The sequence below is a fragment of the Lepidochelys kempii genome, chromosome 4 (genome assembly GCF_965140265.1).
Source record: "Lepidochelys kempii isolate rLepKem1 chromosome 4, rLepKem1.hap2, whole genome shotgun sequence".
NCBI classification, from domain to species: Eukaryota; Metazoa; Chordata; order Testudines; family Cheloniidae; genus Lepidochelys; species Lepidochelys kempii.
Window position 1 is genome coordinate 87,954,481 of NC_133259.1, and position 21,096 is coordinate 87,975,576.

A 21,096-nucleotide genomic window follows, 5' to 3' on the forward strand; every position below is an offset into this window, starting at 1 on the left:
CACATGCGGTAAGAGACAGTCCCTGTCCCAAAGAGTTTACCATCTAACTAGACAAGACACACAAAGGGTAAGAGGAAACCAAGGCAAAATACTTTCCCCAAGGTCAGTAGCTAAGGCAGGAACAAAACCCAGGTCTGCTACATTCTAGTCCAATGCCTTATTCACAGACAAACTTGCTTTGCTTTGGCCTGTGGATTTGGTGGGGAAAATTATTCAATGAAACTTGACCTTCATCCCCTTCCCAATCCCCATCCTTGTGCCCTCCAATTCCATGATCTGGAGTGGTCCTCAGTGGGGCCAAGAGGGACGTGGACACCATGCCATGGAGGCAACACTCCCCTATGTTCTGCCCCCTAAAAAGCAATCCCTGGGTGCATGGGAAAGTACTGGGGCCCTACATTTGGTATTACTGTATCATTTATGGGCATTAACTTAACAGTCTTTCTTTTTATAATTGTTCTTATGTTTATGCATTATAGAGCGTATTTAAGTGACTCGTTTTAGCTAGGAGCTTGTGAAGCTTTCTGTGATATGAATTATAGCCTATTTGCATCTTTGATATAAAATGACGGGCTTGATTTTTAATCCCACATTTTTCAGTTCTGACCTATTTTATGTACACTCTGTGATTCTCCTTTTATGACTCATTAGCAGATATTAGTAGATAGCCTCAAAATTAGCATTTCAAACACATGCCAAATCAAATTGAGAACTGAAGCCAATAATCCAATTTACCTAAATAATAATAATGAAAAACCACATGGAATATAAGAAATACAACACCAACAATACTTAGCACTTCTAATCTGTAGCTTTCCAAGTGCTGCATAAAATGCATATGCCTTCTTATTCCCTGTGTACAAATGGAAGCACAGAGAGGATACAAAGGCTTGATCTACACTAGAAAATTAGGTAGGCATAACTACACCACTCGAGATGTGAAAAATCCAAAATATTTTTATATTACACGCTGTAAAGCTTCAGGCGAGTAGATGGGCTTGTTTAAATAGAGCAAAAAACAGATAAAAAGTTGTGAGTTCTTTGGAAATCCTTTAACAGGCAGATTTTGCTCTGTATGATTCAGTAACTGTACTCAAGGTGAACAGGGAGTGCAGAATGAAAGAGAAAAGGAAAATCAGCCAATGATAAAGAATATGGTGGAGCCTGGCCCTGGGCATGTGCACATCTGGGGGAGTGTAGTATGGCTTCTCCTCCAAATGGCTCCGCGTAGGGGCATGGCAACACCTGAAAGCCAGTGAGAGGTGGTACCAAGCCAACTAGTGGTAGCGAATGAGTGACCACTGCAGCTCTGGTATGCTCTCCCTGAGAAGCCTTGGGAAGAATTCTGGCTGAGACAACCCAAATTCCTCCTCAGGCTGCAACATAATTCCTCTGAACCTCCCTCCAGGAAGGGCTGTGACTTAAAAACACAATCTGGCCCTCAAGCTCTATTCAAACATCCTACTGCAAGGGTAGGGATGTAGGATGGGAGGTGGATAGACAAATCTTTTTGCAGGGAACCCATGGGTCAGATAGGAAAATACTGAGAGACACACAAACCCTACCTCCTGTACAGCCCTGGAGGATACAAATACAGTGGAAACAATACATTTCTGCTGCACAGGGGAGCTGTGAATCTGAGAGATCAATTAAGGAGATTCCAGAACACACTTCAGAGTTCAGAGCTTAACTCCACAATAGTGCTGGGGGGTGGGGAGGAGGAAGGCTTTGTGGACAGATTGAGGCTCTACATCCCTCTGTGAATTAGTGGGAAGAGATTCCATGATTCTTTGAAGGGGTCAACAAACACATGGACAAGGGGGAATCCAGTGGACATAGTGTACTTAGATTTCCAGAAAGCCTTTGACAAGGTCCCTCACCAAAGGCTCTTAAGTAAATTAAGTTGTCATGGGATAAGAGGGAAGATCCTTTCATGGATTGAGAACTGGTTAAAAGACAGGGAACAAAGGGTAGGAATAAATGGTAAATTTTCAGAACGGAGAGGGGAAACTAGTGGTGTTCTCCAAGAGTCAGTCCTAGGACCAGTCCTATTCAACTTATTCAAAAATTATCTGGAGAAGGGGTAAACAGTGAGGTGGCAAAGTTTGCAGATGATACTAAACTGCTCAAGATAGTTAAGACCAAAGCAGACTGTGAAGAACTTCAAAAAGATCTCACAAAACTAAGCGATTGGGCAACAAAATGGCAAATGAAATTTAATGTGGATAAATGTAAAGTAATGCACGTTGGAAAAAATAACCCCAATTATACATACAATATGATAGGGGCTAATTTAGCTACAACTAATCAGGAGAAAGATCTTGGAGTCATCGTGGATAGTTCTCTGAAGACATCCACTCAGTGTACAGCGGCAGTCAAAAAAGCAAATGGGATGTTAGGAATCATTAAAAAAGGGATAGAGAATAAGACGGAGAATATCTTATTGCCCTTATATAAATCCATGGTACCCCCACATCTTGAATACTGTGTACAGATGTGGTCTCCTCATCTCAAAAAAGATATACTGGCATTAGAAAAGGTTCAGAAAAGGGCAACTAAAATGATTAGGGGTTTCGAATGGGTCCCATATGAGAAGAGATTAAAGAGGCTAGGACTTTGCATCTTGGAAAAGAGGAGACTAAGGGGGGATATGATAGAGGTATATAAAATCATGAGTGGTGTGGAGAAAGTGAATAAGGAAAGGTTATTTACTTGTTCCCATAATATAAGAACTAGGGGCCACCAAGTGAAATTAATGGGCAGCAGGTTTAAAACAAATTAAAGGAAGTTCTTCTTCACACAGCGCACAGTCAACCTGTGGAACTCCTTGCCTGAGGAGGTTGTGAAGGCTAGGACTGTAACAGGGTTTAAAAGAGAACTGGATAAATTCATGGAGGTTAAGTTCATTAATGGCTATTAGCCAGGATGGGTAAGGAATGGTGTCCCTAGCCTCCGTTTGTCAGAGGGTGGAGATGGATGGCAGGAGAGAGATCACTGGATCATTACCTGTTAGGTTCACTCCCTCCAGGACACCTGGCATTGACCACTGTCGCTAGACAGGATACTGGGCTAGATGGACCTTTGGTCTGACCCAGTATGGCCCGTTCTTATGTTCCTCAACCACCCACTGCACAAAGCTCCTTTGCTAGGGCATTGTGCAAGGGATCCAAATGTCACTCGGTGTGCTCCAAGTTGACAGAGAAAGGTGCTAACTCATCTGGAAGTGCTACTGTTTGTTGAGGATTTGTGTAGTGAAGGAAGGCTGCAGTATTTGCTATTTTCTCCATTAATAGCATGATCATTTCTTAAAGATGGATAGATACAGTACCTTCCAAATACACAGGGAGATTATGTCCCTGCTCCCAGGAGTTTACAGTTTTAAATATACAGAAAAACACAACTGATAAATGCTCAGGTGGGAACAGATGCTTTCCTTCTGCCCAGAGGGTCTGTCTACACAGTAGCTGGGAGCCTGCTTCCCAGCATAGATAGCGTCTGCTTGAGCTAGTATGCTAAAAGGAGCGGCGTGGCTGGCAGCACAGGTGGTAGCTTGGGCTAGCCCAAGCTACTGCCTGTGTCCACACTGCTATTTTCAGTGTGCTAGCTCAGAAGAGCTAGGCCTGGTCTACACTAGAATATTAAGTCAGCATAGCTATGTTGCTCTGGGGTGTGAAAAATCCACACCCCCAAGCACTGTCCTTAAGCTGACCTAAATCCCTGTGTAGACAGTGCTAGGTTGATGGAAGAATTCTGCCATGGACCTAGCTACCAGTTCTCAGGGAGGTGGACTAACCTATACCAGTGGTCTCCAACCTTTTTACACACAAGATCACTTTTTGAATTTAAGGGCAACCCAGGATCTACCCCACCCCTTTCCTGAGGCCCCACCCCACTCACTCCGTCCCCCTCCCTCCATCGCTCTCTCTCCCCCACCCTCACTCACTTTTGCTGGGCTGGGGCAGGGGGTTGGGATGTGGGAGAGGGGTGCAAGCTCTGGGAAGGCTTTTGGGTGCAGGAGGGGATATGAGGCAGAGGGTTGGGTTGCAGGAGGGTTTTGGGGTGCAAGCTCTGGGAGGGGGCTTGGAATGCAGGAGGGTTTTGGGATGCAGGCTCTGGGAGGGGGCTTAGGGCTGGAGCAGGGTTGGAGTGCAGGAGGGGGTATGGGGTGCTGGCTCTGGGAGGGGAATCAGGGCTGGGGCAGTGGGTGGGGTGGGGGAGGGGACTCAGGGCTGGGGTATGGGAGGGCGTTTGGGGTGCTGGCTCCAGGAGGGGGCTCAGGGAGGGCATTGGGGTGTGGGCTCCTGATGGGCAGTGCTTACCTTGGGTGGCTCCTGGTTCCCTGCCTGCCTGGGCCCATGCAACTCCCAGAAGCGGCCAGCATGTCCCTGTGGCCCTGGGGATGAGAACGTGGCTCCGCGCACTGCCCCTCCCTGCAGGCATCACCCACACAGCTCCCCGTTCCCGGCCAATGGGAGCTGACGGGGCGGTGCCTGCAGGCAGGAGTAGCGCATGCAGACACGCCCCCTCAAGGGTCGCAGGGACATGCTGGTCACTTCCAGGAGTGGTGCAGGGGGAGGTCAGGCAGGGAGTCTGCCTTATCCCTGCTGTGCTGCTGGACTTTTAGCGGCCGGAGATCGTGATCGACTATCAGAGGCTCCAGGATTGAACAGTCGATCATGACCTACCAGCTGGTGACCACCTGCCTATACCGATAGGAGAACCCCTCCTGTCAAGGTAGGCAGAGTCTACACTGAAGCACTACAGTGGCAAAGCTGCAATGATGCTGCAGTAAGGTTTTAAACGTAGACAAGCCCCTAGCGTGCGTCAGTCTGCCCGCACTGGGAAGCACATGCCAAGCTGCTGTGTTAACGTACCCATAGACTACCCCATATACCCGGTATGTCCGAGGCTTGGGAGGTACAGTGGCTTGAGCTTTAGACAGCCAGTTCTATTTTCAGTCTGCCACTGGCTTTGGGTTTTTCTCCACTTAAAATGGTGCAGTAGTGCCACTGTGTCATGTCAGTGTAGACACTGCTATCATCAGAGGAGGTTACCCCGGCTCTCACTCCAATCTGTGAGGGGCAGACTTCTGAAGAGAGTTGATCACAGCACAGACATTTGTCCTGTAACTGGCCCACAGGCAAATTGGCTTTGGCGCCAATCCCTCTCACACAGGATTTCCCCTGTAGGCTGCTATGCATCACCTGTGCTCAACTTCCCACTCTGGGAAATCCAGTGTTCTCTTTCTCTCACCAGCCTTTTCCTGACCTTTAGAGAGAGGCTATGTTTGCCACCTGCTCTGTGGGATGTTAACTGTGGGCCTTTAGAATAGTTAATATCATGGCCTCCCTCCCAGGACACCAAGTACATCACCCCCCAGTGCATATACTTATCATTAGTCTAGGGTGCAGAATTTGAAAAGTCCTACTAAATGTGTGTGTCCGCACATCAAAAGCCTTCTGCCCTGGCTTACTGGACATTGCGTCTATGCCCCAATGAGTTCTATGCTTTCAATGATAGTGTGATGTAGTGAATATGTCCATTTAAAATGCTTACTTTGTTATCACTGTCCGAGAGCACTGTGTCCTGTTGAGTCTCAATCTCCATTGGGCTACTGAGTAATAAGTCCTCTTCTAAACTAGCATTTGCCTCCTCCATTGTCCTCTCAGAAATGGTCATTTGTGGTAGTTGTCCAAATTTAATAGTCTTGGACAACTGTTGCTGAAAAACAAGAAAAATGTATTTATGTCACAAATGAAATAAGTTGACTCTACTGCACATGCCCTCTCTCCCCATGGAATCTGCATACTCTGCAAACAATTTGAAATACGCAGACCGATTACCAGGGCTAAAAGGCAAACCAACTCCAGATTCAACAGCCGCAACAAGGCAGAGAAAAGGAAGCATAATTATCAGTAGCAACTATTGTCCTCCTCAATCAAGAGTTAACAAAGACTCTTTGTTTTATTATTATTATTATTATTATTATTCGCTGTTTTATTATGACTTTCATAATATTGGTGTTTTCTGGAGTCATGTGGACACACCAAAATCAAGCTTTCATTAAAACAAAAACAAAAAGGTATATTTCTAGGCTTCATGGTTGCAGAGAAAATCTTGAATTCATGACCCACGTGCATCCTCCAAGGTCTCAATCCAGAAGGCCATAAAAAGAACCCTACATTTATTATTTTTTTTAAAAAAAATCTCACAATTTGAGGGACCAGACATGATTTTTAAATGTTTGAGGATCGGCAATACTGCATATTAAAGGAACCTGATTTTCAGAGAATGCAGAGCATCTACCCTCTGAAAATCAGGCCCCTTTAAGGTATCTCAGGTTGAGTTCCCAAAAATTCAATTACCAAAGTCATTAGTCACTTCTGCAAATCTTGACCAGATGTATTCCCACTGCAGATCCCCTTCTGCCATGCCACAAGGCTATTCGTGTACAAGAGAGCACAGAAATCCCACACTGAGGCTCTGCAGAGACTAATGTCATAAGGAGAACTGTAACACATAGGTCAACAGAAAATGTGAGTTTTGTAGCTTTTCCATCATTCAACTTTTACTTTTCTATTTCCCTTTTTATTTTCATTTAATCCTGTTTCTTTTCCAGAGATGATTTAAAACCTTCTCTCTGAAAGACCTATAAATAAAGTAAGATTGAATTGCACCAAGGATAAAGTTAACAAAACAAGGAGCATTTTATGGCTGTCTAGAGACAGAGCCTCTGACTGGTGCTTTTCGGCAGTAATGACTTTGGGCTTACACAGAGATCACAGAATAAGATCCTCCTTTAATGTACAGAAATTAATTTCTGTTATGTATGCCTAAAAGAATCAAATGTTTGAAAGAGAACATATTTTAGCATGAGATTTAGAAGAAGTAATGAATAGGAAAGAGGATGCTTTAGTATTTGATTTTCTTTCTGAATATTTACAAGAACCACACCCAGTTAAAAGAGATAAGACCGTGTGGTAATTTTCTTACTCTCTTTCAAGGACAGGAAATTCTCCAAAGAGGATCTCCTATCACTGTGAAAATCTCCACAAGTTAATGCTCATAGCAGGGATTCAAGTGAGTAACTTCCCTTCCTGTGAATGTCAATTACAAGCACAGACGTCTGCCGTGAATTTACCCCTCTGAATTTAAGAAAGACACAATGTAGATTACAGTAGCAATTATGTAAAGTAAAAATATGACTTCAGCTCTGAATCAATAGCATGGTTTAGGTGAGAACTTGGCACGGAAACACAGTTTTTAATAGGAGTGGTAAACCACAAAGGTCAATCTCAATTCACATAACTATCCAGAAGTTTGCATTTCGTGTCTAAATCTTAGTCAGATTAACTGAAGCCATTAATGTCCCATAGCGCAAAACCAGTTGGTGGGGGGGAGGGAGTGTAGAAAGAGAGAATTTCTCTATCACTAGGTTGATGAACTAGGATTGATGTTCCTCCACCAACTCACTCAGGTATGCACGGGTATTGCTGCTGCCCATCTGCATCCTGATAGTGGATGATCAAACATAACTTGTGTGATTAAATGGACCAAGTTAATGGCAGAAAGTCACACCTGCTTAGATACCCAGAAGGAAATTTGGTCCCACTGAAGTCAATAGAAAACTCCTTTTAAGAGGAGTCAGTTGGTGCCAGTCTTTTCAGACTTTACCTTCTCTAGGTCTGCATTCTACCTTGGATTTATAACACCCGCACTGAAATAAACAGCAATTCCACATGCAGAGCAAAACAATGGCCCTGGGAAGGTATCATCCAGTAAACTGCTGAGTGCCCTCAGCTCTCGTTGATTATAGTGGAAACTGAATCGGGACCTAGATTCAGATCTAGGTGAATCTAGGACCCACAGAACCTAAATTTTCATTTAGTAATTTCTTTCTTAAATTAAAAATGAACCCTTAATTTAGGGCCAGACTCCAATACCCTTACAACAGATAGTGGTCTTGCTCTGAGTAGCCCCACTGGAGGCAGTGGTACGACTCTCAGAGTGAGGTATTCAATGTGAGTAAGGGTATCAGAATCTGGCTCGCGGTGAGAAAATGTGCCTGCTGTCTCTCTGGATCTATTGCAGGGGTTCTCAAACTGGGGGGCATGAGGTTATTACATCGGGGGGTTGCAAGGTGTCAGCCTCCACCCCAAACCCTGCTTTGCAACCAACATTTATAATAAAAAGAAAAGGAGGATTTGTGGCACCTTAGAGACTAACCAGTTTATTTGAGCATAAGCTTTTGTGAGCGACAGCTCACTTCATCGGATGCTGTAGCTCACGAAAGCTTATGCTCAAATAAATTGGTTAGTCTCTAAGGTGCCACAAGTACTCCTTTTCTTTTTGCGAATACAGACTAACACGGCTGTTACTCCAAAACCCAACATTTATAATGGTGTTAAATATATAAAAAAGTGTTTTTAATTTACGAAGGGGGGTCGCACTCAGAGGCTTACTATGTGAAAGGGGTCACCAGTACAAAAATTTGAGAACCACTGATCTATTGCTTATAAAATGTGCCTGACTATATACTAATTACAGTGCTGAGGAATAGAGGGATGGATGGGGTGCCTTTTTCTACACATATTATGACATTTCACATGTACAAACTGTGCAGTGAACACTGGAGGATGCCTATGAATAGAGCTATTGTAGAGAATGGTATGTGCAATAAAAGAAAAGCTCTATTTTATTTGTTCAGATTAAAGAATTTTATTGTAATCTGGAATGTTTGAGAAATGGGCTGTAAAAATGCCTCTCCATATGTATGAGTTTTTTTTATTATTTTATTGATATTCCCAGGAGGTAGAACATTTGTACTTTGTGGCACATATGCAGTTTTCAAAATTACTCCCAAGATTAAAGATTTATTCACTCAGACTTACAAAAATTAGTTTGAAGGCTGAAAGTCTACAAATGCCCACATTTCTGCATGTAGCTGGCTTCCTCAGGGAACAGAACACTCTTTTCTGTAGTTACTCTTAGCATTTTTAAATACATTTATTTTAATTGAATAAACTCTATTAATAACTTTCCACTGGCCAATTTTTTTTCAACGTTTTAATCTCCAAGAGCTGATGTTGACCGCTAAATGTCAAAATCCCAAACAGCTCATTATTACTTTGTCATCTGAAAGTGAGATGCAGACAAGGAAAATATTATGTTCCCTTTACTAGTTTATAATATTTTCCTGTTGAACCAAGGGCAGAATCTGAAAGACTGCATATATAATAGTCCCCTGAGACATGTTTAGAATGATTCCAAATTTCCTGTATCTCTATGTTTTCTGGCTACCTAATTCTAAAAGCTACCTGCCATTTGTAAGTATCCTCATGCATTGCTTTTGAAGACTATTCTCTTCTCAATGCAACAATGTATTTTGAATTAACATTAAGAGATCCATGCCTCTCCTGGCTGATGAAAGCCAGTGAAGAAAAACTATACCCACTATTAATGGGAATTGTTAATGCTTGCTTCTAAGAAGCACACCTACCAATTCCTTGAAACATGAAAGAAGTCCAAAAGAAGCCAGGTTTCAGAGTAGCAGCCATGTTAGTCTGTATTCGCAAAAAGAAAAGGAGTACTTGTGGCACCTTAGAGACTAAGGTTAAATAAATAAACTGAATAAATTGGTTAGTCTCTAAGGTGCCACAAGTACTCCTTTTCTTTTTGCAAAAGAAGCCAGTTACTTGACCATGAAGAACTTTCCAGCTATTATCCTGTCTGGTATCTCATTTTGGCATCTCAAGTGGGCACAGTTTGGTTTGTGAGCAGAGTTTAGAGGAATACAATTAATTTCCCCCCACCCTCCAATTCAACCCCTGTGAGTGGGCAGTTACACAACACTGACAAGCTCTCAAAGTCCTGCCCCAACATGTCCTGTGCCCACTGTAAAAACAGATGAATTTTTGAAAGGTATCTCTTCTTCAGCTCTTCCAAAGTCCAATTAGGAATATGGAGCAAATCTTTCAAGTATATTACAGAGCACAAAATTAATTAGTGCATTAATGGGACAGGAATCATGGAAGCCAGGCATGAAAGGAGGGCTGGTAAGTAATTTCTTAACAGCAGGGTATGGTTTTATTTAAGAAGGAAGCCATTTATGTATTAATTTATTTTGAAGACTAAATGTATCTGAAATGCAGGTGGACTGGGGAAAGAGCAGTGGGAAGGTTCCTCAAGAGCCTTGTTTTGTATGCATTTAGAACTTCAAGGACAAAAATGGAAGGCAAATGAAAAGTAAGACCTTTGGGGATTGACTATTTCTACATCATGCAAAAAGTCTAATGCATTTGAAAAACAATGGGAAAGCATACAAACAAACTGGTAATCAAGAAACCAATGGACATGAGTTAAGTGACTAAAAGGCAAGGACTAACAAAAATTAATGGGGAAATATGTGAGGGCAAAAGAGAAAAAAATATTTAAATGACAAGAAAAAACACAAAGGAAATCTTTGTCTTGTATTCCATTATTCTCCTCTGTTGTTTACTTAGGCCCCGACCACGCAGGCTGATCCAAGGGGGTCAACATATACATCCATATGAAGTCCCCTCCCCCCGTACACTTTAATGGAACACCACATGGCTGCAGGGCGCACATATTTACTTACAGGATTGGGGCCATAGGTTGTAAAGGCAGATCCACGGCTGGTGTAAATTATCATAGCTCCACTGCAGCGATGCCAATTTACACCAGCTGAGGATCTGCCCCTAAGTTCTTCAGGGAAGTGACTGGTCTTCTTACATGCTTAGCATGCTATGGCACATGATGAAAAAAACATTTTGTTTTTAACATTTACACCTGCATAGTCACATGCTTGTTCCTTCTTACCTGAAGGGTTTTGACTTTGCCTAGGATTTTGTCCTGTGACATTGCTTGGACTGCCTGCTCACTCTCTGCTTGCCCATCAGGTATAAAAATACTGTCATGGGAAAAGGCTCGAGTGCCCATAGTATAGTCGGAGGACCTGAAATGCAATTCATATACACAGTACTTAATTTTATAAAGATACCCCAAATGATTTCTGCAGTTCATTCTTACAGTAACTCCCCTGACCTATATCCTTGTCTCTGCTTTATTCTACCTAGAATTTATACTATCCTCATCACTGTAGTATCTGAGTGGCCTGCAGTAGTGCATTAAGCAACCTGTCTGACATCTGTCACATGTGGTTCATTCGCTCTCATCCACTGCCCAGAGGGAGAACTGTGTGCAGAGCAGAGTGGTTGTTTTGGTAGGATTTTATTTTATTTTATTTTATTTTTTAAATGCACACATTCTATTTTATATATTAAATGCTACTTAATGATATTTCTTTGGGTATTGAACATTGTCACATGAACAATTTGGTCAAGAAGAAAAGACCAAGAAATAAAACTGGGAAGTTTTTTCCTCATGTGTACACACTGACCCTAAAAGAAAGAAATTAACTTTATCAGAAGTGATTAGTAATATTTTGTAAAGCACAAGCAGTTTTGATTGAAAGGAAAAATAATTCATACTTGAAAAGAACATTCTTCCTGCCCTAGTCTGAAATGGGGTGGTCCATGAGATAGATTTTTTGTCTACAGGTGTCTTTTGTTTCCGAAGAGACCTGTTGAAATTGGAGACAGGCCTCATGCTCATAATAAAAACTCTAACCTTATGAAACTCACCTGGTTTTGTTACATGTATCAAAAAGTTTCCAGGCCTCCCAAGGAAGTGTGGGCATAGTATTAATTTATAATTTCACATATAACCACACAAAAGCTGTAGGGGTTTTGTTTGCTTGTTTTGTTTTTTGGGCAAGGGTTGGCAGGTGGGGTTAAATGCAAAACTAGGTGAACCATGGTGGTATCAATTGAGTTTTAGTTTGAGTTTTTCATTTGCCTGAACCAGAAACTTGAAGCAAAATTCAAGGGAAGTAAACCCACCCATAGCATAACCAAAGCCAATCTTCATGCAAAGTTGCCAATTTGTCCCCACCTCTGGCTGGATCATTCATGTGACTGAGCAATCTCACTGACCACTTGTGAAAATAAGATTTCATGGACATTGCAAACTCCAAATTCTATCTCAAGGCAGGATCCAGAAAGGGAGGAGCAAGGTGGATTGTTACACAATGAAGAGGGAGAGGTCTAGTGATTTCAACAGGGAACTAGAAATTCGGTGGTTCTTAATTCTAATCCTGGCTCTGATGAGGATTGCTTCTGTGATCTCGGGAAAATCACTTAGCCTCTATACTTCCGTTTTTTCCATCTGTAAACTTGGGATAATACAGGAATGTTGAGAAGTTAAATTAATGTTCATGAAAAACCTGGAATGTGAATATTGCTATAAGGGTACACACTAAGTTTGATGATGATGATGATGGATGTGAACTGTGATAGAGAAGATTATGCCAATTTCTTATTTCCCTCTGACTGCTCTGTGGCTGTGGTATACCAAACAGCATATTTAAAAAGTCTGCCTTCATGTACTAACTTGGCAACTAGAATTGTATACAATGAGAAAAATTAGCCTCACATAAAGACATCACTTACTGTAACGCAGAGAGAGGACGTCAATGTATTCTACTTGCCTACTTCTAAAGAACTGCATTGCTGAAGTCAATTGTCTGAATGGCCAGAAGCCTCTTACATATGAGCACCAATGTAGGATTGCTTTGATACAAAAGATGATACAATCACTAGTTAAGTCACCAAATGCTTGTACTAGAGAGTAGCAGCTTCTATACAATGCCACGCCACTTGGATTAGTAACACATACTGGAAAACTCTCTTATGTCACTGCTAAATACCACAGAAACATGTGGATTTACACAGAGATGGTATCCAAGGGAACATCATGTTGCTAACAAGTTAATTCCATGTCTCCTCAATCCACAAGAAAGGTGATTAACAAAAAAAAAGTGTCCTTATTTGCTTCTTTACAATGCATAAAGAAAACATGACTTTTTAAAGAAGTTTTTTTAACATTAGAAATTCATACCATGACTAGCTTGGAATATTTTATGGCAAGTGGAGAACTAGTAAAATTAAGATATCACAAGAGGCAAGCGTGGAAAAATAGCCTTAAAACTTCAAAACTTTTAAAGTTTAAAACTTCAAAAAGGAATTGACATTTTGAAGAAAAGATGTTTTTGTTAAAATATCCAACCATCCTGTTCCTTCGAATTAAGGTGTAAAGGCAAAAAATATGCATATTCTGAAAACTTCAACAAGTCTTCCAAGAAAACCAGCGAAGACCAGGATTGACAGTCCTGGTGTTTCTAGAGTAAAACACAAATAAAAAACCCTTTACATTATATAATATAAAATATTAAATGAGCTGTTCCCACCAACTCCTCCACCCGCAATGCTTTGTAATGGTTTTTAAGTTTTCAAAAAAGTCATATTCAGCTTCTGAGAAAGTTTGCTGGGAATGTATTTAATGTAGCCCAATATCATTGCTTAACTCCATGGGCACAATCCTTATATTTTAAAAACTAAAATAAAGATTTACTAATAACCAACTATCACTATTTTCTGTTCATATCAGTTGTCATATTAAAATTTCTTACAGGCAAAATGCAAAGGGTTTTAAAAATATATATATACAGATTATTTTAAAACCCAATAAATCATTAATAAAGCTTTTTGGGGCAGTGGGGAAGCCCAACTCATTAAACTGTTTCCCCCCATGTAGACAAATCAAAACTGAAGCAACTCATATTTTTATGAAAAATGAATTTTTGAACAGCACATTGCATTTGAAATAATCAATCGAATGTAGAGCAGTTCAATATTTCATAACACTTTCACCCAGAAAACAAATACAACAGTTCATTTACGCTATGCACGTATTAGATAAAAAAATTCCATGGCCTTTACCTGTTTACCTAATAAAGGTACATGCATCTCAGTTTACAAATCTGTAGCAGAAAATCTATTACATTTAAAAACAAACAAACAAACAAATCCAACCCTTCTTTGAATGTCTGATATTGCATCAAGGAACAAGAGAGTGCTGCAGAACCACACTTCCCTAGAGAGAGCCTCAGCAAGCTAGCACCTGGTGTCTTTCTGCAGACCACCACCAAGTGGTCCATGGACCATAATTTGAGAACCTCTGCTGTAGAAAAAGTCTGGACCCAGTTGGGCCAACTTCTGAAGCCACATGATACTAGATGGTTTTGATATGAAACCCAGAGAAATTTGGTAGTGTTGACTGAATTTCCCCTATGACTAATTTAGACTTGTTTGAACTGAAAACACGGGGAGGCAGTTTATGGGCTCACACAATCCATAACTGAAGAAACTGTGCACATGAAACATGACAAACAGAAACCACCATCCTTTTCACAAATCTAATGTGAAGCAGCTAAGGGTAACATGGACAGCATTGCTCAAAGCAGGGCTAATGGGCACTTTCATTTAGTATTTACCCTTGTCAATTGAGATGAGCGCTGGATGAAGGACACATCCAGACCATATACTGTGCTTTAATACACCCCCACCCACGTTTTTCTAATATCAGCATCATTCAGTGACCATTGACTTTGTTTCTCAGCCACCTACCGTATCTCCTCCATTTTCTTTTTCATCAGCATTCTCTCCCCAGAGAAAAGTTTTAGATTCCACATTTTTAATTAAAGCAGGTCATGTTTATCCCCAATCCATCCCTGTTAATCTTAAGGATATTCACACAGCAAATTAAAAGATAATGGTAACATTTCAAGCACTAAAAGGGTGTTTTCAGAATCAGGATTTGTATATGTACCTTGCTTTAGCTGCGAGTCAGATAACAATTAAGCAATGTTGATCTCTCAGTTACAGCTGTGCAAAACCATCAGCTTTCCATACATTTGTACAAGTTTAATTTAGGGCTATACTTGAAGACAATGGTTTGCACTGATCTTTTTTGGGAGCCTGCAAAATCATCAATTACAGATGAGGACACATGAGAAGGGAAGAGCCCAATTTGATTCTCAGAGTGCAGATTGAATTTGAAGGGCTGATGCTTAGATTTTATTATATTTTTTTAATTTGTAGGGTGAACAAGCTCCAAATTACTGGAACACAATACAACATGGAACCCCTAAACGCCATTTCTATAGAGCCACTTTTCATGTCTGAACTGCAGTCTAAGCATGGTTTAAATACAGTTTGTCTGGCCCCAGGACCAACCATGGTATAATCAGGTTAAAAAACTGTGTCCTGGTCTAAATTTCTACTTGGGTAGAACAACTATATACATTAGTATAACCTGGTTTTCCATAAATGAAAGTAAACTGTGTCTAAGGTTGTTTGAACTGTACAGAAAGGGCCTAGGTTTTACTCACTTTCAACTCACAGTGCTTTTCAAAGCCTTCCAACTGCATGTTCAATAGATCATATTATAAAAGTTCCTCTTTCATTTTGTTTTCCTATCATGTTCTTTCTTCAGAAAGACTAGATATTTTTAAGATGTGGTATAAGAGGTATAATTGTGTTTCATTCACTACCACTATTATTCTTGTCTGTGAAGATTTGCTCAACGGTCATTGTACAAAAAACAACAACCTAAACCCTCCTCTCAACATGCCTCTATAGATTACATTTCAGAAAACCCTCCTTCCCCTCAGCTAAAAGGCATGCCAGAATGGCCTTCTATAGTGGAATCTGTGGCCTGGACAATCCTGACCACATTTAGAGGCATCAGCCTGTTCCGTAATACCGCCTCCAGAAAACTTGGGAGAGCCATAGCAGCAATTTATTAACACTTCAGTTGGTAATACTGAGTTGATGATGACACTTCAGAACCTATTTGTACTGAAAATAATTGACTCATGAGCTAACTCATTTGTAGAAAGCCGATTTGATTAACTGAATTACGGATGTGCTGTCGTCAAATACGAAGCACTTTTAGGGAATTCTTAAAACAAGTTCTCTTCAAAGATCAGTAGTGGCATGGAATACTGTTTCATTTTTACTTCCAGTAGGTAGCTTTTCAAAGTCAAAAAGAAAAGGAGTACTTGTGGCACCTTAGAGACTAACCAATTTATTGATCAAAACAAAGTTCATTTTTACTCTCTCTCTTTTTTGGGTTTTCATTGCCACACACTCCTTGTCTCCTCAGATATCTGAAAATACAATGCAATTATTTTCCTTTGGTGACTAAGAGGGATGTTGAGGTTTTTAATAAAACTAAAAACACATTTTTCAGCTTCTATGTCTTATGGTCTTATATTTTATAATTTTCACAAGAAAGAAAAACTTGAAAGTAAAAAGAAGAGATTCTTAATGGTTGCTGAAATAGCCCACTCTCAGCTCTCAACTGTTGAGAGAGCTGGATGGAATTTAAAAACATCCAATTAGTCTAATACTTTACAAAATTATTTTTAAAAAATACATAGCGGTAACAAAGTGAAAGTTAAAATAAGGTGAAACATATTTGGTATAGTGTAACTAGAGATGGATCAAGTGGGTGGTGCTTGAATCTGGATTAGGTTTAAACTAGGATTTTGATGTTAGAGTCCAAATTGACTCCAAGGTTTGGGTTCAATAGTGCAGAAATCTTGCAAGATTTTGGCCATCTTGAATGGTGGAAAGAATGTAGGATCAGATGTTATAATGAGATTTCTGCAATATTTAGCTACATTTGACTTAGATCTGGAAGTCACCACCACACAAATCTACAGAAACAAGGCTTCTAGTTCTGTTAGAGATCTGATGGGAAAACAGAAAATAATCCAGTTAACACAAAGTAGTGTCTTCAACAAAAGTCTATTGTCATTATGTTCGCTAAAAGTAGAAAAGGGCCATGGAGTAATGTAGAACAGTAAATTACTGTATTAGACTTTCACTTCAGGAAATCTGAATTCAAATTCTCTAACAGCTTACAAGTGAAAATTGGACTGATGGATTTATACTAATTTCCTATTTGTATACATCATAATTTGGGGTGTTTGCAAGCAGTCTTTTCTGGATAGAGGCCCATTACTAGAAATTCAAGTGTGTTGCAAGAGAAATCAGGATTAAGGGATGAAATTCACTCCCCCCCAGAGGGCCAGCACAAGACCTGTCCATCCTTTAGGTCTCACTTAAGCCCTCAAAATTAATGGACCAGTTAAAGGACAAATGTCTGTGTTGTGATTACCCCTCTTAAGAAGTCTGCCCCTCAGTCGTGTCCAGAGAGCCCCTGAGCTATTTATTGCATCATTTTCAGAAGCACTAATAAACTTAAAGTTTAGCTGTTCAGTACCCACATTTAGAGAAAATAAACATAAGTGATGGGGGGGGGGGGGAACAACCCTAAATTTGTTACAATAGGGGAAAAAACCCCAAAAAACAGGAAACTGATTTTTCAGTATTATTTCTCCATTATGTATACACTGTGTCCAGGTTGGACTGTGACATTTGCTGAATGATCTATGTGGCTTGAACAAACTCAAAAGGGAAAGACGATCAGTTGAAGTTTACAATACACATATATTAAGAAAGACTAGTTTACATTCAATGACAACTATAATTTGCAGAGGCAGGAGCTATTGATGATAGAGAATCCTTTTGTTAAGAGAAAATCTTAGAGTTACTTGTTTAAACTGTGCATAGTTTGAAGCATCCAGCAGTTAAACAGAAAGACAGCTCTTAGTGGCAACAGATTATGAATAAGAATCATAGATATTTCTAATTAAACTTTTATTTTATTTTATTTGTTATTGTAGGGAATACTGTGTTAAGCAGGGATGGACTTGATAGCTATCTCTACGTTTTTATGTGGTTCTGTGAATAACGTATTTTACTAATCAGAGCCTACTAAAGAAACACTGGGCATCTGCATTAAGACTTTGGAGACCCTTCCACTAAAGTAGGCATTATGCTGACTAGTCTCATATTGCTAGAAACACAGATATGAAAGAACCTTCACATCTTCTTGAATGTGCAGCATTAAACACTTGGGGGCAAGTTCTTCAATGGGGCACACATACACATGCAACTGAGGATACAACTTGGCAAATGTAAGGATACAAGTGCTGGACCTCTGCTGAAGCAACGGAGAAGAAAGAAATGTTATGATTCTTGTAGAATTGTCTTAATGCCCCTGGGTACTGGGTAAAGGTTGGAAGGTGAGTAAATATACTTTTAAGTAGAGATAGACCTGAGCCATAAAATGTTCGTCTGGATTTTTGAACACCCAAAAGTTCAAAGGTGTTCAGATCCAGGATTTTGATTTGGTCCCATAGAGAGGAGGAGTGACCAGCTGTGAAACTGCAATCACGATATGGATTTTAAACACATCTGAACTTTAGACTTTCAGATTCAGGATTTTGGTACAGGCCCATCACTAATATTAAGAAGGGATAACCCTGTAGGCCAAAAGATCTTTGTGCTGCATGGTTTCAAACTTGTGAAGAGCTGAAGCAAGTCTCAAATTCAGATTTTGTTGAGGTATTTTGCAGGGGCCAAGAAACCATACTTAGAAACTGGAAATTGCTAAACAAGTTGCTCATTGCAGAATGGCACTATGACATGAATTTATTAACCAAGGAAATATAATATTCTGTTCAAGATAAAAGTCAGAAGATTTTGAGAGATGTTTTGCTCTGTATCCCTATGATTAATGCTGTCCTACACTAGTTGTGTATACCTAATGGTCCTGATGTGCAATAATAGACTGATACATTTGATTATCTATATCTAGGATTGTTTACAGACCCTTTCTCGGTTTTTTCTTATCTTCAGTTTTATTTTGTGGAGGAAAAAATGTTTGGTGCTTAAAAACAAAAAGTTTTATCAAAAGGAAATACTGTGTCTTCATTTCTTACATAAAGAAAAGGAGTACTTGTGGCACCTTAGAGACTAACCAATTTATTAGAGCATAAGCTTTCGTGAGCTACAGCTCACTTCCTCAGATGCATATCGTGGAAACTGCAGCAGGCTTTATATATACACAGAGAATATGAAACAATACCTACTCCCACCCCACTGTCTTGCTGGTAATTCCATTTCCATGCATTGTTATAGTACAGTAGAAAAAGCACACACCACCAATTATGCCCATTTAGTGTTTCATAAATGTACCTCCCACTCCCACACTGAAGAGTCCAGAAATAGAAGCCAAAAAGAAGAAGAAAAAAAAAGGATAAAAAAGGAAATGTTTTGCACTTCTCTGCTTGGAGTTTTGTGGATATGGGGTTGGTTTGGGGTGTTGTGTGGGGGTGGGTTTTGAGCCAATCTTATGATTGCTACTCTTTTTAGAAATGCTCAGTAGACATGAACAAATATCATTACAGAACAACGGCTTATTTTTTAGTATTATCAGAATTTTTTTTAACACTCTACATTCACAAAGCATGTGGAAGCAAGCGTAAGTTTGCAGTAGGGTCCTATCTAGTTAGCTGTTCTGCCATTTATATTGTGACCATCACCATACTATCGGAGTGCCCCAGGAGAGTTACATGTGCATGTGAGATAGTTTCCCCTTCCTGAATGTTTTGTAAGAAGGCTGATTCCAACTGCTTTCCCTCAGGAATAGCCCTAAGGTGGCAGAGATGAAAAACAGATAAAATGTATTGTCTAGTCCTTCTAGACATGGATCAATACTGTAAGGGAAGAAAATGTATTCTGATTCTGAGTTATACCTTTATAGTCTTTTCCCCATCATCTTATGCAGTGCAGGGATATGAGCTTTAGTTCTAAATTATGGTCAAATAGGAAATATTACACATGTTGCAATAGCTGCCTGTCAGAACCGTGTTTCGATAGGTACAGAAAAAGAAGTCAGCCTTGAATTTACATCTAGAAGCTGATTCCTAACCCCTGTACACTCAAAGTTCAGAGATGTTTAAATCCAGGGTTTTGTTTTGGGCCCATCTCAGCTATTGTCTTTCTATTTTATATATAGGATTTTTAAACTTGATGAAAAATTTAGGGTATTTCATTGCACTCACAGACCCATAAACATGTCCTTACAAACTGAACAGGCAGAGGGGAAATGTTTAATATGTTATTTGAAGCAATCACGTTTAATAATGTAAACTTAGGGCCCAGTTCTACTCAGTTCCATGGATGCATCTGCCACTGCCTTCAAACCTAGTTGCATCTGTGTATCTGAGGGCAGAACTAATCCCAGAGACACTAACCCTGCAAAGCAATCTGCACAGACAAGTCCTTATACCTGTAGAGACCTACTGATGTCAGTGGATTAGTTTGCAATATCTAAGTTGACATTTCTTTCATTTTGGATGAATTCCTTCAGTCCTTGCTGAGGCAAAGCTCTTATTTGATGTCAATTGGAATTCTGCCTGCATAAGGGACACAGAAAGGGGTATCAGGTGAATGGCAGATCATACAGCAGGGCAACAACCCTCCAAACGCCAACATTTTCAATGCAAATTTTCATCAAAATCAAATTTACATTTTTGGTCAAAAATTCGGAATGTGGAACATTTCAACCAGGTCTAGTAGATCCCAGCAACTTGGTGTAAGAAGAGAAATATCAGGTAGACCTAATATTAGAAGAGAAGATGTGAAAGGGAGGTTTTGAGAATGACTGGAAAGGAGGCAATTGGTGTATGGGGATGAGTGGGGAAAATGGCAGAGTCCATTACAGGAGAGGGCAGGATCAGAGGCAGAGACAGACAGACAGGCTATGGTGTTACAGAATGAGCCACCTCTTGGAATCAAGTATTTCCCGTTAAAAGTACCAGATTGAGAGTAGTAGATGTAACTTATGGATAATAAGTGGTAAAAAGCTATAGTGCATATATCTGAGAATAAAGCCTCTGCAGGACTGCCACTAAACTAGGTTTGTTAAATAATGGGAGAATATAAATAAGAAGGACAGATGGCCTGTGGAAGGTGTTTTGTGAATGAGAGAACTATGCAAATGCTGCGTTTAGTAACATAAAGAGATCTCTGTGTCTGTCAAGATATTTCAAAGCGTATGGGATAGATTTTCCTTTGCAGCTGAATGCCACTCAGTACATGGAACAGGAGAAGCCATGAAGGAGATGGCTGTACCTCCCTAATCTTGCAGTGCCCAGCCCCAGTGTCAGTTAGAGCAGTTGAGGAGTTGCTTTAATTTATACCACTGGAATAAGGTCCCTAAGTAACCCCATGGCAGTAGAGAATCAGACACAGCAGA

At 40.2% G+C, this 21,096-nt stretch overlaps 1 protein-coding gene across 2 annotated transcripts in view; it reads right to left on the bottom strand.

Annotated features, from left to right (window-relative positions):
- The window catches only part of CRACD (capping protein inhibiting regulator of actin dynamics), a 70,501-nt gene that overhangs the window by 33,392 nt on the left and 16,013 nt on the right, over nucleotides 1-21,096 (bottom strand). Inside the window, exons 2-3 of one of the 2 annotated variants that reach the window (XM_073341966.1) lie at nucleotides 10,840-10,975; nucleotides 5,557-5,721 (exon numbers count right to left, since the gene is read on the bottom strand). In XM_073341966.1, the coding sequence (XP_073198067.1) occupies nucleotides 5,557-5,721; nucleotides 10,840-10,959 (285 nt within the window). In that variant the 5' untranslated portion in view covers nucleotides 10,960-10,975. The remainder of the gene's footprint in view (nucleotides 1-5,556; nucleotides 5,722-10,839; nucleotides 10,976-21,096) is intronic. The other variant, XM_073341965.1, reaches the window with a different exon arrangement.